Source organism: Pleuronectes platessa, chromosome 24, assembly GCF_947347685.1.
Source record: "Pleuronectes platessa chromosome 24, fPlePla1.1, whole genome shotgun sequence".
NCBI lineage: Eukaryota > Metazoa > Chordata > Actinopteri > Pleuronectiformes > Pleuronectidae > Pleuronectes > Pleuronectes platessa.
In genome coordinates this window covers 4680174-4697293 of record NC_070649.1, presented here as the reverse complement: position 1 = coordinate 4697293, position 17120 = coordinate 4680174, and the positions used below count along the sequence as shown (strand labels likewise).

General features: G+C 41.5%; 1 protein-coding gene across 7 annotated transcripts in view; it reads left to right on the top strand.

Annotated features, from left to right (window-relative positions):
- The window catches only part of atp11a (ATPase phospholipid transporting 11A), a 36514-nt gene extending 22498 nt beyond the window's left edge, over window positions 1–14016 (top strand). For 2 of the 7 annotated variants that reach the window (XM_053416976.1, XM_053416978.1), the window contains exons 13-30: window positions 279–392; window positions 553–612; window positions 700–866; window positions 956–1027; window positions 1161–1234; window positions 1342–1445; window positions 1815–1996; window positions 2247–2498; window positions 2593–2770; window positions 2865–2967; window positions 3101–3246; window positions 3332–3391; window positions 3482–3609; window positions 4209–4344; window positions 6495–6560; window positions 6668–6771; window positions 7068–7233; window positions 9772–14016. In XM_053416976.1, the coding sequence (XP_053272951.1) occupies window positions 279–392; window positions 553–612; window positions 700–866; window positions 956–1027; window positions 1161–1234; window positions 1342–1445; window positions 1815–1996; window positions 2247–2498; window positions 2593–2770; window positions 2865–2967; window positions 3101–3246; window positions 3332–3391; window positions 3482–3609; window positions 4209–4344; window positions 6495–6560; window positions 6668–6771; window positions 7068–7233; window positions 9772–10053 (2394 nt within the window). In that variant the 3' untranslated portion in view covers window positions 10054–14016. The other 5 variants (XM_053416982.1, XM_053416980.1, XM_053416981.1 and 2 more) reach the window with 5 other exon arrangements.
- Window positions 14017–17120: the final 3104 nt, after the last annotated feature.

Genomic DNA, 17120 nt, shown 5'->3' with positions numbered 1-17120 from the left:
GGGACTTACTCTAACATTTTGGGGACAGGAACATCTCAGAAATATTCAGTGCATATCTGAGAGCAGCTTAAAGTACAAGCAAATATTACTGTATTACACATAAGAGGGGGATAGAGAGCGAGAGAGATTCTAATGTGAAAATGTGGTGTAAACACAAAAATTATCTTTAAGAAACTCTGAATACAAGATTTCAACAAATTAGATCTAAAATCTTAGATGATAACAAGCATATGTTTTCGTTTACATGACAAACACAATCAATCTGAATCTTTTTCCAGGTGGAGTATGTGTTTACCGACAAGACCGGAACTCTGACAGAGAACAACATGGAGTTCATTGAGTGCTGTGTGGACGGACACGTTTACGTGCCAGATGCCATCTGTAATGGACAGGTAACAGCTGATGTGGAAGCTCGTCATCACATGTTTGTTTGTGCCTGTATTTGATCCTTGCGAACACACAACCTACTTTAGTTTTCAGTTGCTGTCAGTGTCACATGACACACATATTTTTGTGTCTTCATATATTTGAATGGCTTCATATCGTTGCTAGTTGATGCCTGATGCAGTTGGTATGGACATGATCGACACGTCGCCAGGTCCCGGAGCCAGGGTGAGCGCATCCTGAGTTTGAATTTGATGTATGCGTGCGTGCATGCGTCTGGTTTCAGGGTAACACAATGTTTTGCCGTCCACCCAGGAGCATGAGGAGCTGTTTTTCCGGGCGCTGTGTTTGTGCCACACGGTGCAGGTGAAGGAGGAGGAGACGGTGGACGGGATCAAGCACGGGATCCACCAGGGCAAGTCCACCTCCTTCTACATCTCCTCCTCGCCGGATGAGGTGGCGCTGGTGGAGGGAATGAAGAGGTGGAGTGCACACGCATACACACACATGTTTCTTTTTCAATAACTTACACGCATTCAGCTCAATAACGGTGTGTTGTTGTTTGTCGTAGGCTCGGTTTCACCTATCTGAGACTCAAAGACGGTCACATGGAGGTCTTGAACAGGGAGGATGAGATCGAGAGGTGAGCGTGTTCCTTTCTAACGATGTCTATCTCTTTAACCCTCAGCAACTATCAACTTCTTTCATCACACATTTCTGTATGCTGTTTATTTCAAGTGTTGTTACAGTGTTGATTGTGTGACTTTTTTCATCAGGTTCGAGCTGCTGGAAGTTTTGACATTCGACTCAGTCAGACGGAGGATGAGCGTCATTGTTAGAGATGGCACTGGTAATACACAACAAAATGTTTATTTATATATATATTATACACACATATGTCTGTACAGTATTTTTGTTTTGTCTTACACACTCCCCCCTTTTTGTGTGTATGAGCAGGTGAGCTCTATCTGTTCTGCAAAGGTGCAGACTCCTCCATCTTCCCTCGGGTTGTCTCAGGCAAGGTGGATCAGGTTCGAGCTCGGGTGGAGCGCAACGCAGTGGTGAGTCTTTTTTTAGGGGGGGAAAGCTTCAAAGGTTGTGTGACTTCAGTGGTTTCCAAAGCTACAGTATCTTGAAACGGTTTGTAACAAACAAAAATTGCACTTTTTCCCATCACCTCTTAAAAAGGTGTAATACCATAATTTCCTTACTCTCCAGGCTATATATTTGTCCAAATCCTGAAATGTGGCATGTGTGGGTTGCAGCGGCAGATAAATCGTATAGTTGTCAGTGAAAACAGAAGGATGTGTGCTGGGTGTTGAATGTCAAATAAATAGAACAGTTACTGCCCACACACTCACACTCAGAGATCACTTGATTCCACTTTGCTGATATAGTCTAACTGTGTGTGAATCTTCTGTCTCCTCCAGGAGGGTCTGCGGACGCTTTGTGTTGCCTACAGGCCTTTGAGCCCTGACCAGTACCAGGAGGTTTGCCACTTGCTGAACGCGGCCAAGTTGTCGCTACAGGACCGCGACAAACGACTGGCTGAGGCTTATGACATCATAGAGAAAGACCTGATACTCCTGGGAGCCACCGCTGTGGAGGACAGGTGGAGGATCTCTTTTAAACTTGGAATTTTATTGTATAGAAATCCAGTCTTTGCCTTTTAGTCTGTTCTTCAAACTCTACTTAGTATTAACTCCTGATTCTGTGTAATAATAGTGCAGGATTGAAAGAGAAATTGAACCCAGAATGTATTGCAAGTCAGCTCATTATTGTGCAAAGGGAGGCAGACAGAAAATTAAGACGTCATATTCACTCCCAAAGAAATTGTCTTTCCTCTCTTTCCTCCACAACAGGCTCCAGGACAAAGCAGCGGACACCATCGAGTCTCTCCACAAGGCCGGCATGAAGGTGTGGGTGCTGACAGGCGATAAGATGGAGACGGCGGCTGCAACCTGCTACGCCAGCAAGCTCTTCCATCGCAACACCCAGATCCTGGAGCTGACCACCAAGCGCACAGAGGAGCAGAGCCTGCATGACGTCCTGTTCGACCTGAGCAGGACGGTCCTGAGGCAGCACGGAGGCATGACCAGGGACACTTTCTCTGGGTTTGTACATGTGCAGTGAGAACACAGTGTCGGTACAGCATTTAATCTGTTCTTTGCGTTTCCCTGACTATTAACTCATTGTGTGTTTATGTAGCTTATCAGGTGACTGCCCTGACTTTGGTCTGATCATTGACGGGGCCACCCTCTCTGCGGTGATGAGGCCCGGCCAAGAGGATGCAAACTCGGGGAACTACAAAGAGATCTTCCTTGAAATCTGCCGCAACTGCAGCGCTGTGCTCTGCTGTCGAATGGCACCGCTCCAGAAAGCACAGGTACGGAGACTTCTCACGGCACCAGTATTGTTTGAAAGGTTTAGAGTTCCTAAATATAATGAGACTTTTTGTTTTCTTGCCTTTTTCTTTCTAGATCGTGAAGATGATCAAAACCTCTGCAGAGCATCCGATCACACTGGCGATTGGCGATGGAGCGAATGATGTCAGCATGATCCTGGAAGCACATGTTGGCATCGGTTAGTGGCAGTTTCTCTACATCCTGCAACATCAGATGCTACGTGCTTCTCTATAGCCAAGTTCTACAGTTTGTAGTCTGCACTTGTTCATCTGAAATACCGGGAAATGACAAACCTCTCTCTGCCTCTCAAGGTATTATGGGTAAAGAAGGTCGTCAGGCTGTGAGGAATAGCGACTACGCCATTCCGAAGTTCAAACACCTGAAGAAGATTCTGCTTGTCCATGGACACTATTACTACATACGCATCTCCGAACTAGTGCAATACTTCTTCTACAAGGTAGAAACAGTGTTTGATGGAAACGAGGAGATTTCTTTTCTCTGCCACCTGCTCTTCTTAAAATGTATTTTCTTTCTTTTTCCAGAATGTCTGCTTCATCTTCCCCCAGTTTCTTTACCAGTTCTTCTGTGGCTTCTCACAACAGGTAGACACACTAACACACACACTAACACACACACACACAAAATGAAAGGATGAATGGCTGAAACGTTTCTCTCTCTGTACTTATTTCCAGCCGCTGTATGATACTGCCTACTTGACTCTGTACAACATCAGCTTCACCTCGCTGCCCATCCTGCTCTACAGTCTCATAGAGCAGCACATTAACATGGAAATCCTGAAGAAGGACCCATCGCTCTATAGGTCAGTGTTTCTTGTCTTCATTTGCAAATTCAGAGTTCCCTAATCCATTGACAATTTCTGCTGAATACAGGACAGCACAGTAGGTTAAAGCTTTTTACACGTTCCTCCAAATTCAGTTTCTTTCAAACATTTCAGACATTCTAACAGCACTTCTACTTCTTTTAGTCTTTTGAAGAGTCTGAAGGTAGGGTCAATAATTGTAAAAAGTAATGTTATTTTATATTTAAATTTGAATCAGTACAATTTGGTCACAGCTCAATCAAATTAAATAAACAAAACATGTTTCACATGACTAGATGAAGCCTTTTCCTCCCTGGCTTTGTTCTTTCTTTTCCCTCGTCTCTCTCTTTCTGAAGATAAATTACAGGCCTCATGTTGTGCTTCAGTTTTTACGACTGGCCTCTCAGTAATGTACTCTTGAGTCAGTGCATATGAATCCAATTAGAATATCCCATTACATTTGTTTCTGGTTAAAGGTATGTCCCTAAGGATGCTAATGTCGTACTTATCATTAAAAGTGTAATCACTCATAGGAAAGGTCGTCAATATAGTCAAAGTAATTCATGATGTTTACCGTTCTGTTTTGTTTATGTTCTCAGAGATATAGCTAAGAACTCTTTGCTACGATGGCACAACTTCATATATTGGACCGTCCTGGGTGTATATGACGCCATAGTGATGTTCTTTGGTGCTTACTTTCTGTTTGACAACACCACCTTCACCAGCAATGGACAGGTAACAACACGCGTGTCTGTGAAAGTTCTTATTCACAGAGATTTAAACTATAGAATCTCCTGTTTCATTTTGTCTGTGTTGTGACACAACCACATCTATAATTTGCTGCCTTTCATTTGTCGTTTGCTGTCGACTTTGATTGTAGATAGAAATTACTGATGAATATTAGAGCATATTGAATATAATAATAATAAGGTCGTGCTGCATGTATCTTTTTCTCTTAAAGCTCATGTTATTTACATGAGGGTCTATGATACCAGATCTATTCCGTGTTCTAGAATGCAACACTTGCAGCTAATTTCCAAGACAAATATGCAGCATGTGATGTTTCATGTTTGCTTCATTGGTTCTGCAACTGACAAACCAACCTTCCTCTGTGACTTTCTGCAGCTTCTGACTGCAGAAAAAAGCAGGAAACGTTTTTTTTTCAGGCTTCTGATCTTACATGTTCCTTACATGTTCACTTGAGTAAAGGATGATTTCATTGGACTTACAGTTTTATATAGAAGTTGACAGACGTTCCATTCTCATACGAAACATGACAGACAGCACGGCGGGTTTTCCACCATCTTCCTCTCTGTTCTCAGTTTGTGTCCTTTCATTTTCAAGAAGCGTTACTCTCCCAGAAACCCTCTGGACTGCTTTGAGTTGCTTGATTTCACTTGAGTTTTTGCATCTAATTTGTTTTCTCTTCTCCAGCAACAAAACTGTTGTTTATTTTGTTATGATTTTCTTCTTCTGGCCTTCTCCTCTTTTTCTTCCTCTTCTCTTACCTTTGTGTTGCTTTTTCTTTTTTGCTTCTCTTTCCTCCTTCCCAGCTAATGACAACCAACACACAGATGGTAAGCCTGTTCCTGTCTCTCTGTCACCTCTGCCCTTAGTTTCACTTTTCAATTCACTGTCCCGTCACTTAGACTGATCCCAGACCACCCATCATCTCTTCAGCTCTTGTCTCCGTGCCCGATGCAGATACAACAACTGCAGGCTTCTGTGTAGTGTCCTGGCTTTTCCTTGAACCACGCTCATGTGTGCAGGTGTTGATGTGGTGATCACACACATTACCTTTAGTGTGTGTGTGTGTGTGTGTGTGTGTGTGTGTGTGTGTGTGTGTGTGTGTGTGTGTGTGTGTGTGTGTGTGTGTGTGTGTGTGTGTGTGTGTGTGTGTGTGTGTGTGTGTGTGTGTGTGTGTGTGTGTGTGTGTGTGTGTGTGTGTGTGTGTGTGAAGTTATAATTAGAGGATAATGAGAATAGAAAAAGATTTGCACTTCTACCTCCATTACATGACACAGGAGACATTCAGTCATCCTTCTAATCTAATTCTCCCTCAGCTGATGGCCAGCGTTGAAGAACTCTGTCACCTCTGAGGTTTTCTCTCTGAACATCACGACTATTTGGGCTTATAGGCTTATTTTATAAAGACATATATCGGATGCAAGGAAGTTTGAAGGGATGTTTTCATCCATCACAACACTGAAGCTTTTTTGTTATGATAAGACTTTAAAGATCTGATGGTGGAGAACTTGTTACAGCAGCACATTGTCAAAATGTGAAAAGAACAAGTGAAAGTATGAAAATAGGTAATAAATTAGGATTAAAAATGTAAATATTGTCATCATTCACACCATGATGTATTTTTTGATTTCATGCATTGCATCCTTTTTAAGAAAGAACACGTTTCACTATCTGTCGTTCCCAGAAAAACTTTTTACGATCATCTAAGTTTTAAATCGACATGACTAATAACAACTTGTTCATTGATTAATGTTCCCTGTAGCTCATTAATTAACACAAAGTCATATAAAAACAGCTCATCTCACACGTGCCCCATTCTATGTCATCTGATAGTTACTGCTCCACCTGAATGCTGCTATCTGAGCTCCCTGCCATCTGTTTGATTGATTGAATATTTGCACCAAAGTCTATCTCCATGTATCATATTAACACCAGAGCTGTAAGTGCATTAACCTGTGAATTTCTACTGAGTGTATTTCACTAAATCCAGGTGAATAAAGGTTTTAAGCTGTTTCTATTGTGCGACATTATGAGATGTAACAACACAACAAAATGAACGAATGAATTAGGATTGAACATGGAATCCTTCCCTCTGTAACGTGTCACTGACGGCTACTGTTGTCACCTTGTTTCTGTAGATGTTTGGAAATTGGACGTTTGGGACGCTGGTCTTCACTGTGCTCGTCTTCACTGTCACATTCAAGGTAATGCAAATGCAGAGTAAACATTATCTACACACAGACGCTTCCAAGCCTCACTGGTGTCTTTAAGATGAGCTCTAAATATGACTGGTGTTATGTTTCTGTTGTAGTTGGCTCTTGATACTCATTACTGGACCTGGATCAACCACTTTGTCATCTGGGGCTCACTGATCTTCTTTGTGGTCTTCTCTCTGCTGTGGGGAGGAATCATCTGGTAGGTTAAGACAACATATTTTCACATAACTCCAGTGACGAGAGGCAACATGTTTTCATGTTGTTCGCCCATCTGTTGTATTCTTGTGACGCTTTGAGGGAATTTCTTTAAATCTGTTGCAAATGCTCATTTTGACTCGATGTAACTGTAGTGGTTGTTTTTATGTAAAAGCCTGTGTATTCCCAGTGCCATACATTTTAAGTCAGTACCAGTTGGTTTCACACTTAAACATTACTGAACTAAATCTATCTCTGCTCCATCCTCTTCTCTCCTCCTCTCCTCCTCTCCTCCTCCAGGCCCTTCCTCAACTATCAGAGGATGTACTATGTGTTCATGCAGATGCTGTCCAGTGGTCCGGCCTGGCTCAGTATCATCCTCCTGATAACAGCCAGTCTGTTACCAGATGTGTTAAAGAAGGTGATCTGGAGGGCGCTGTGGCCCACCACTACTGAACGCATACAGGTGGGTGCATTTATATGTTCAAGTAACATGTTGCTCATAGTACTAACAGAAAATAGCAACTGTAGTTTACCATTTTAAACCTTAATACAAACCATAGATATTCAGAGCATTTGAAAAGGGTACTTCATTACCTATTATTCACTTTATGTACAGTTAGTACTCATCAAAATGTCATTGCATCTTTGAATGCGTAAATGCTGTGTGTTAAATGTCTAACTGATGAACGTGGGTCAGCAGATGTCCGCTGGTTTTGGCTACTTCCCTGCTCTGTTGGGTGTAAGTCAGTACGCTCCTCTTTGTTTTTGTGCAGTGCTCCTTATTTCTAAGCCAGATAAGACAACAGCGATAGTGTGTTTACTTTCAACAAACACTCAAAAGGTTTTATTATTGGAGAATCAGTAATGACACTGAAGCTACATGTGTAAAGATGTGTTAAAAAATAGTGATGGTGTTAAAAGAGCTGGACCTTGACGTTCGCGCTTTCATGATTTAACCAAAAAGAGCCTTGTTGTAAGTGACGATATAACACAAAGTCATACATGAGAAAGAGCAGAGAGGTAGATAAGAGACAGAAACAAGAGAGCATACTGTAATAAACCCAAAATCATGTTTCTAAATTCAGGTAAAGCTCAAGCAGCAGATATTTATTACCGTATTGTTCAACAACAGCCACTCCCAGGCTCTGGAATCTGGTCAGAGAGGAGCTCATGAAAAGCACAGCGGTTATTTTAGTTGCAGGTGCAGCACATGGAGAGTTAGGGACTTTCTCCCAGGCCTGTTTAACTCTTAACAGTGAGATCAGTTGCTGTTGAGGCATGAGCACATCAAGATAATAGATGTGTAGAGTGTGTCCTGTTTGTTTTCTAACTGTTTGCAGTGAGGTGTGAACTATGGTCTTTTTTTAGCTTTCTTCCTCCATAACCTGAACGTCTCCTTTTCCCATAACTGAACCTGTCAAGATATTTCTGCTGCTTTGACCCAGACTTATTCATCTTGTAGCTCTTTAAAAACAAAGACTTTATTCATTCGAATTTTTTAAATCTCATAAATTGATCATGTGGCTTTGACTTTTCCCCTCCTCTCCCTGTGTCTTCTTTCCTCTGACCCCCTCATCCTCCTCTCCTTGATGAATCCCTCCTTCTGGTTCTAGTGGCAGGCTAAACGTCGCTGCCTTGCCTCCGAGCCCTCCACCATCTTTATGCTGTCTCAGACCTCCAGCAGAATCAGTTTTTAACCCAGCCCCTTTTGGAGGTGACCCTTCTTCTTCCCTGTATTTTCCTTTTCTCTTTTTTCCGTCACTTTCTCCCTACCACTCTTTCTGCATGACGTGAGTCTCGTGTTAAGTCGTCTGTTTGCATGCCACTGCAAGAGTCTGTGGTGTAAAGGCAGCGAATGCAAGTGCGCTGTTTAGCCTTCCATCTTTTATTTGTCTTAGAAATTACTTTTTGTTAAACATTGAGGTTGAAATATGTGTATTTTTATACATCAAGCCACAAATCTTTCTGAATGTGTGTGTGTCCACAGCGGGTAAGGGATAAAAAAGGGTTTGAGAGGGCCATGGCCTACCAGAGTTCTGACTCTTTAATAGATGGAGTAGCTGTCACAGAAGCCTAGAGGGCTTCAGCACGGTAAAATACACAACCTGGCTCTCTGTGTATGTGTGTGTTTAATGGTTGGACTGGGTAATGGTGGGTGAGTTTAACATCCTGCAGTGATGGGGGGTTTACTTTGCCGTGGTTTGTGGTTCCTCACATTTGACTTTGGGGATGTTGTGGCTGACTAACACGTGAGTTGCAGTGTGTTGTGTCTCTGAGCTTTTGTGAAGACCTCAAAAGTCAAGGATTCTCCAGGTATTGTACAATCTCACATCCTGTTCTTCACTCTTTACACAGAGCTCTGCCGCCCTCTAGTGACACAGTATCGCTACAGAGGCAGTTTTCTCACTGTTGGACTGAACCTTCATGCATGTTTTATTTGTCATGCGTTTCATTTGCATGGTTTGGTTCATGGTGTTACATGGTGTTGTGGTATTTGTTTATCTCTTCATGTTTATTCTCTAATGAGAAATGTTCTTGGGTTGCAAAGAGGGACATTATCATCACAGCTGGCCAATTAGATTAAAGCTACTGCAGAAGTTCATAAGTAATTAACTGATGTAATCATATGAATTGTAGGCAAAACTGGGAAATTGATCTGGATTTGTGAACAGTGACAGTCATGTTAAAACATAAAATGATAGATAGAGAGATAGATACTATTGATACTATCTTTTGATCCCAAGGGAAATTTAGGACCGGCCAAAAATGGTCCAAACTGCAGCCATGGCCCTAACGTTAAAAAACTCCTTGAGAGTTGATCTCTTCAATTGTTAGTGTCCTATAACCCTGATGGAATTTTGGCCAGCTGAGAGAACAGTGTTTCCTCTAAGTGTCTCCTCCACCTGCTCTCCGAGATCTCTCCACAAGTAACATTTCTTTTTACTTTTATATCCATCTCTTCCCCTCTGTCTCCTTCTCCTGCCTCTTCACACTCGTGCAGAATGCTGATAAACTCTATAAGGGCCACCTCTCAGAGTTCACCCCCCTGGCGTCCCTCCACGCCCCATCCAAGGCTGGCAGCCACCGGCGGGGCTCGGGAAACCAGAGGAGCGCTGCGCACCCTCGAAGGTCTGAACCCTTTAACAAGAAACTCATGTTCACACGCTGGCAAAGAAAGCCAGACTACAGCACCTTCACCCCACTCCTCCGATTCACAGACGGCTCCCGCCACACGCTTCAGGGACACGGCTACGGAGGGGCGGGGCCTGAGACCTCAGTCTAATTTATTTCCCTTTAGTACTTTTTTAAATCCTGAATATCTGATATGGGATACATTTGGAGCTCACTGAGGAGAGAAGGTGACTAAGTGTTACCGAGCTGGAGTTAAATGATGGACCATGTTGCGAATAGCATCTATAATCCATCTCTGAGCGATTACAGTGCATGTAACCTTTATAACTTCTCAGCCAAGTGTGGCGCAAAGCACTATGGGACGACTCTGGAAAGGACTACATCCACGGGGGCCTCATGACGTGCAAAGGGCTCAGCGTACTGATGTCACAGCATAAAAAACTTTGATTACAAGAGACTGAAAATATGCACACTGGCCCTTTACACCTGTCTGCCGCTGACAGCAGGCAGCTGAAGTGTACTTTTAGGATTCATACCACACTCCTTTAGATGTGTCGTGATTGGAATTCTGCAGATGATGATGACGGTGCTTTCTCAGCACATGCTTTCTCTGATCAACCATTTTCTTTTCTTCCATTCCTGCCATCTCTCTGTCTCTCTGTCCATCTGTTCTTCCTCTCTATAGGACTAACTGGTGTTGCCTGTGTGCAAACTTGTTATCCCGAAACACTCCGTAGGACTCTGGGGTCAGATCCTTCAGCGCTGTAAGGAAGGGTGCAGTACAGAAGCTGTTAGTGTTTGTAAAGTGGATCTGAGTCGGTCTTCTCCTCATTTATTAGTTCTATCATGTCTTAAAGGGAAAAAGACCAACTTCAGCTCCACTTTCAAACTCTTCTGTAGGTAGAGTAGAGTGTTTGGTGGGATAGATACTTGTGTGCGTGCTGATAGCTAGAGTTAGTGTTCGTGCTGCTTTCATTCCTTCTCTCTTATCTTCTTTGAAGCACTTTAACATATATGTATCTGTAATGCTGAGAGATTAATCGCTGAAGTTTTTAATGCCTTATTATTTTAGCTATAGAATCCAGTAGAGATAGCTTCACTTCAACTTAATGCCTTAATGTCACCGTGTAAGGACCAGAGATAATAAACCAAAGATCCAGAAGAAAAGAAAGTTAGACGTCCTCTATTCTTCCGGTTTTGCGTCCATCACGTGTCAGAATAGTCCAGAGCAACTCACTCCAACACTAGTGCATGTCTGAACGCAGCTTCATAGACATACTGCATTATTTATCTAGATGAAGTGTGTAGTTTATACATTAATTGTCAGGTTTGGAGAGGTTCAAATAATAATTTATTGTTTCCATACTTTTCAAGCAGCGTAGAAATGAACATACCAATCATCACCTTTTTCTGTTGAGTTATCCAAACATACTTGATGCCTTAAAGTAATATTAAAACAGTATTTCTGTGATGTGTTCATCAGTGGTTCAGCCATTTAATATGGAGGACGCACATCCAGTACATCCATGCAATCCTTAATTTGTTTTATTCTGTCATACACAACCCACACATAACAGAACATTCACAAACAATAAGAAGAAACAAGAATATTCAATCAAATACAGTTTTATGTATGAAAATATGACACACTTTATTGTATTTATTTCCATATTAGTCTTAATTATGGTCTCTGTCTTTCTTTTAAAGACAGTTTAATTTGCACAGGTCAGCGTACAGTCACCAGAACCTCTGCTCCTAGTATAGAGAAACACCAACAGAAAACAATAGCGGTGTGTTTTCAAAATGATTTCTTATTCAGCCTTGGATTTGCTCGGTCCACGTAATGTCTGCCTGAATGAAGTGCTTATACCTTTTCATATGAAAAGGTCGACACAATATGGAATCATTGAAGGCACCACCAGCGGCTTGTTAGCTCAGATTAGCACAAAGACAAAACGGGTGAAAACACTTAGCCTGGCTTCAGGTGAAATCCCACCTCTAAACCTCACTAATATATGATTATATAGAGAAATGTGCATAAAATTAGTTTGGTTGTCATTACTCTGCTTAAAATGAATGAGCTATAGACTGTTCATCCTCTAAAATGCCTTATGATGGACTAACAGAGGGAATGAGACTTTCTACCTTCATGTTCTTTGACTGGTTTCCTGTTTGAACACGTATCCTCTCTCTCTTTCTTTCTAGCTATTCCTCCTTCTCTTTTTCTACCTTTCTCTCGTTCTCCACCTGCTGAAGCGACGCAGACGTTTTCTCACCTCCATCCGTCCTCCTCATCACCCGCTTCCTCCATCGGTCTGTCCAACCCTCGGTCTACACGTCCATCGTGAGACAAAGTAGAAATCGTTTTGTACTCGACTGTTAATAGTTCTCATATGAACCAAAGCCTTGTTGCTGCTAGAAATCCTCGTAGCTGCTTTACATTAGGTGCCTTGTGGTAGTGAACTGTCTTCGCTCGCTTTAAGGTGAATTCTACTACTTATAATCAGCGTTTGGATGGAAAGGTACTGCAGATGATGGCTGTATGGAGGACAGACTGAGAAAGGGTGGATGTAAGTGTCAGGTTCTACTGTCCAGTAACATTTATTATCAATGCCGCACTGAAATATGATTGGTCTGCATCAATGAACAAATAAATCAGCACTTGCACCAAAAATATTCAACAACAATCGATGTTTAATATCAGTTTTTTATTGTTTTTATTCCAATTGTTTTATATATGTCCACGGGGGCATTTTGTCTCTGAAATGTTATTTTTACTGTTTTCATTTATGTATAAAGTTAAAAATTCCCCCGTCACCACATTAAGAGTGAGCAAGGTTCTCGATCAGTGGTCCCAGAACATTGTGAGGATATCAGCCCAATGGTGTTTTTTTATTTTACAGACATGAAACATTGCTTCAGCTCTACTTGATTTGTTACAAACTGGAATTTGTTTAGAGTATATGTTCTGTGTATGTTTACTTTAATGTCTGACTCCGACATCAAAAATAACAGCAAAGCAAAGCAGTCTTATACCATTCATTTATACATTACAAAAGAAACAATAATTCTGAAGAGACAAATCCAAACTTAAAATAAAACGGCAGATCTTAAAATACATTTTTTTCTGCAATGTGGGTGAACTGAGCCTTAATGTTCTCAGGATTACGAATGTAAACATGTCATCAGAGATCCTCCTCCTCCTGCTGTTGTTTGTGTGGATTTAAATTGGGCTTTTGACACATTCAGTTTATCATAGAGGTTTTTGTCAGACGTAACCATGCCAGTATTTATTATCTTAAAATCGTTTTCCCACCGGAATCCAAATAATAGGTAAGAGTATCGGCACTTAGAGGCACTCTGGAGTCTTTTAAAGAGTCATCAGAGGAAATGAATCATTGCCATAAGCCCCTTTTTCATTCAGTCATGCATCTCCCAAATCACAAAACTGTTACAGAGAAGAAATGTCAAGAGCTTTGTGTCTGCTCAAGTTTTCCACTTCTCATGAGGATTTGTTACTATTTATCTTTTTTTACTTTCTGGACACCGTATTCGACGTGTGTCTTATTTTGTGTAGAAGCCGATTCGAACAACACCGGACACGTAGCTTTAAAAATGAGTATTATCAAAAGACAAGAGATATTCCGAGGTGTCCGCTGAGATACACCCCTGCACTGAACCGTCTTCGTCTGGTGATTGACACGTCGCTGTAGGAATCTTTCAAAGCCAATAAATGGTGGATTCAAGGTCTTTACTGTACTGATCACTCTCTGTCCGGAACTTTCAACACCACTGAAATTGGTAGCCTTCAAACGGAATGTTATCTTCTCTCTTTAACAACTATCATTGTGTCGTGTTCTGTATGTCTCATAACCAAACAGTATCTATAACTTCTGTACACACTGATACAGTATACATATATAAATATATATATATATATAAGATATTAATGTAGTTATGTTAATTGATGTACAGTTTTGGGGTCTTTTTGTATAAAGTTTTTAAACAGTCATATCAAGGTGTAATTGTGGATTTTTGCCAACCTTTAGCTATCGACGAAAAACAGCTGTACCTGTGCTTAAGAATAAAACACAGACGTGGAAATATTAAAAAATCGTATAATGTGCTTTGTTTTTGTGGAGCTGCACTTCCTTCTTCAGCCACAAGGATGCAGCAGAGTATTTTTGATTTGTCAGACCTTTGCAGGACCCAGAGTTGACAAATCAAACGTACCTGAAGAGTTATTAATATCTGAAATATGATCAAAAGGATTAATGAGGTGAATCCAGAACATGTTCGTCGAAGTAACCTGTGTTTTCTCATGCTAAACTCTCAGCTCTGTTGAAATGACAAGGAATTAGAGGGAGAAAAGGGAGATTTCTTGATTTAATTCTTCTCCGAAGCTGCTCCAGGGCTGTCGTTTGCACCATCTGTGGATGTCAACAAGATTAGGATGGAGCTTTTGGAGCGATTGGATTCCCTTCATCCTTTTCACTTCTCATCTGCGCTGATCTCCACGTCCCTCTCCTCCACAGCTGGCAGCCGCTGAGACCTGCTAGCGTGTCTGACAAGGATGGAGGAAAATCTAGAGCACGACTGTCAGAGGTGAAATCGAGGGAAGAGGAAAAAAGGAGATGTTGAAAAAGTGGCTGAATATCGTCTATACATCCCCTGAGCTTTGCCAGCGGCTGTTTTTACCAAGCTGTGACTCATACAGTTGTTTTTAGAAGGCAAGCAGAACGACCACCTATCGAACTCCAATACCACTATAAACTGGGTCTGCCTTTGATTTCCCTTCATGCTTTATTGGTTAATAAAGATTCTAAATGAGAGGTGCAGGGTTGAACCTGAAACTGTCCTCGCTAACTCCGAAGAGTAAATACAGGCCTCTGAGGCTGCTGGGAGCACTTCAGGGAGATGTACGGTAGGTGTCAAGTTTGTGACTGAAAGAATGCTCAGTTAAAATGAGTTCACACCCATATGAAAATACTCTTTAAGATCCACAGAACAACACAGTGCAGATGGCAGAGAAATGTCAGAGGAACCATGTCTGAATTTTGCATCATGTTCAAAGCCTGAATCATCTTTCTGAAGCTGCAACAGGTGACTCAAACATCTATATGACCACAACATGTCATTGTTCAACATTTGACGGATTAAACTAATGTGACACAATATGTTTGTGAGTTTCAGCCTCACACATACACACACCCTTTATTTCTAAGTTCCAGATACAGATGAAGGTGGTGTGGATCATCCAACTTCAGCAAGAAAGGGAATAATAAGTGATGTTGGCTAAGAAGCTGCAGCAAAGTGTCTGTGACAGGCAAGTAAGAGACGAGCAGTAACAATCTAGTGACAATCTAGTTTATACGGTCACAATAAAATGCAAACATAAATCACATAACATATTTTATGGGAATTTGTTGTGTGTTTATTTACCTTGTGTTCAAAAAGAGGAATTAGTTGTCTTGAGCACCTCAGTTAAATTTACGCCAAACTGATGAGTTCGACCTTTAAATGTTGACTTCTGGGATCATAAATAAAGCTGCATGAACATGTGAAAGTGAAGAGGCTGAAGACATCGTAGGAGCTGTGAACTCCCTTAAGAATAAAAGGGATCAATATGTTAATTTGATTACCAAATAACCATCAGCTCAGTTTGACACCTTTAGTAACAACAGTGTGTGTGTGTGTGTTTTTGTGTGGCTGCACACGTCTGTGCCCAGCAGTTGGTCTGACACTCAAACTAGACTTAAATCATTAGACCCAAGACCTCCACACACACACACACACACACACACACACACACACAGAGAGAGAGAGAGAGAGTCTTTTCTCATGGTTGTAATGTCAGCGTGTCTCTATTCACAGCATTAAATGGAGGGAGGTGATGGACGCAACCACACGTGAAATCTACGAATTAGCTGTGAAATAGCTGTTATTTGCCAGCGATTATGTCCTGGCTTTTAAAAGGGAGTTGTTTTGAGGATGGATGCACAAACACACACACACACACACACACACACACACACACACACACACACACACACACACACACACACACACACACACACACACACACACACACACACACACACACACACACACACACACACACACACACTTTCACCTACAAGGAAGCTGAATTGACATTTTTGCTGAGTTTAAACAGAGACACTGAAAATCTCCAAGAAGATTTGAACATTTATTTCTAAAGTCTTTATTGTTTCAGAAAAAATGAAATCGTTTGATCTGCTCCATCTTCCTCCACCTCACCGTCTTCATCCTTTCACCCATCAATCACCTTCAGCCTCTGCACGTCGTCTGAGCGAGGGAAATTGTGCAGAAACTTTATTCCATCTGTCGTCTTGTCACGTCTTTGTCACTCTCTCGTCAACGTCCTGAAACACAATACAGTCGCACACAATACGACAGAATCGTCAATGCTGAGGGCTGAGGGGGTTGCTGACATTATGTTGTGTATACATGAACAATGTGCACATACAGTCGCAGAGACTCTGTGGCTGCAGATATACATTGGGAGGATTATGAATAAAGCTAATTTGATTTCAACACTTCAGGAGCATTGTTTGGGAACAAAGCCTTTCAATCACACACACTGACCCCTGTTGCATATTTTAATGTTGGTTCTGTTTTCCTCCACAGTTCATTTATGTACTTGCATGCAAAAAGTAAAAAAACATAAATGCGGTTTTTTTCACTGAAAAAGAATAGCACTGTGGGAGACATTGTTTTGATTGTTGTTAATGTCTGTTAAATAAAATGTCAATAAAAGATGATTTAAGTGCACTGGTTTTATTGTTGGTGTTTCTAACAGATTAATAAGGTGATGTTGGTGTTCTGGGTGAAGGCAACACGTCGGAATCCCAATAATAATATAAAATATGATAAAATACAATATAATATTGTTTTCAAATAAACACTAATTTCTACCGGGTTTTCTCAAAGAGGTGAAACAGCGACCCTCTGGGTTTTAACCGCAGGCTTCTCTAAACCGATGTGTGGTCGAAAAGCAGTACTGCACCCTCACCTGTTGCGCCAGGTGTAATTGGGCGTCGCGTTGATTACATGTGAATTCCGCGGGCGATGAGGAGGAAGAAGACGATGAAGAAGAGATGCAGCAGCTCAGGAATCCAATTAATTCAACGTAAGTGTGAACAACTTTGGTTTAAACGTAGTTTGTGAGCTAATGGC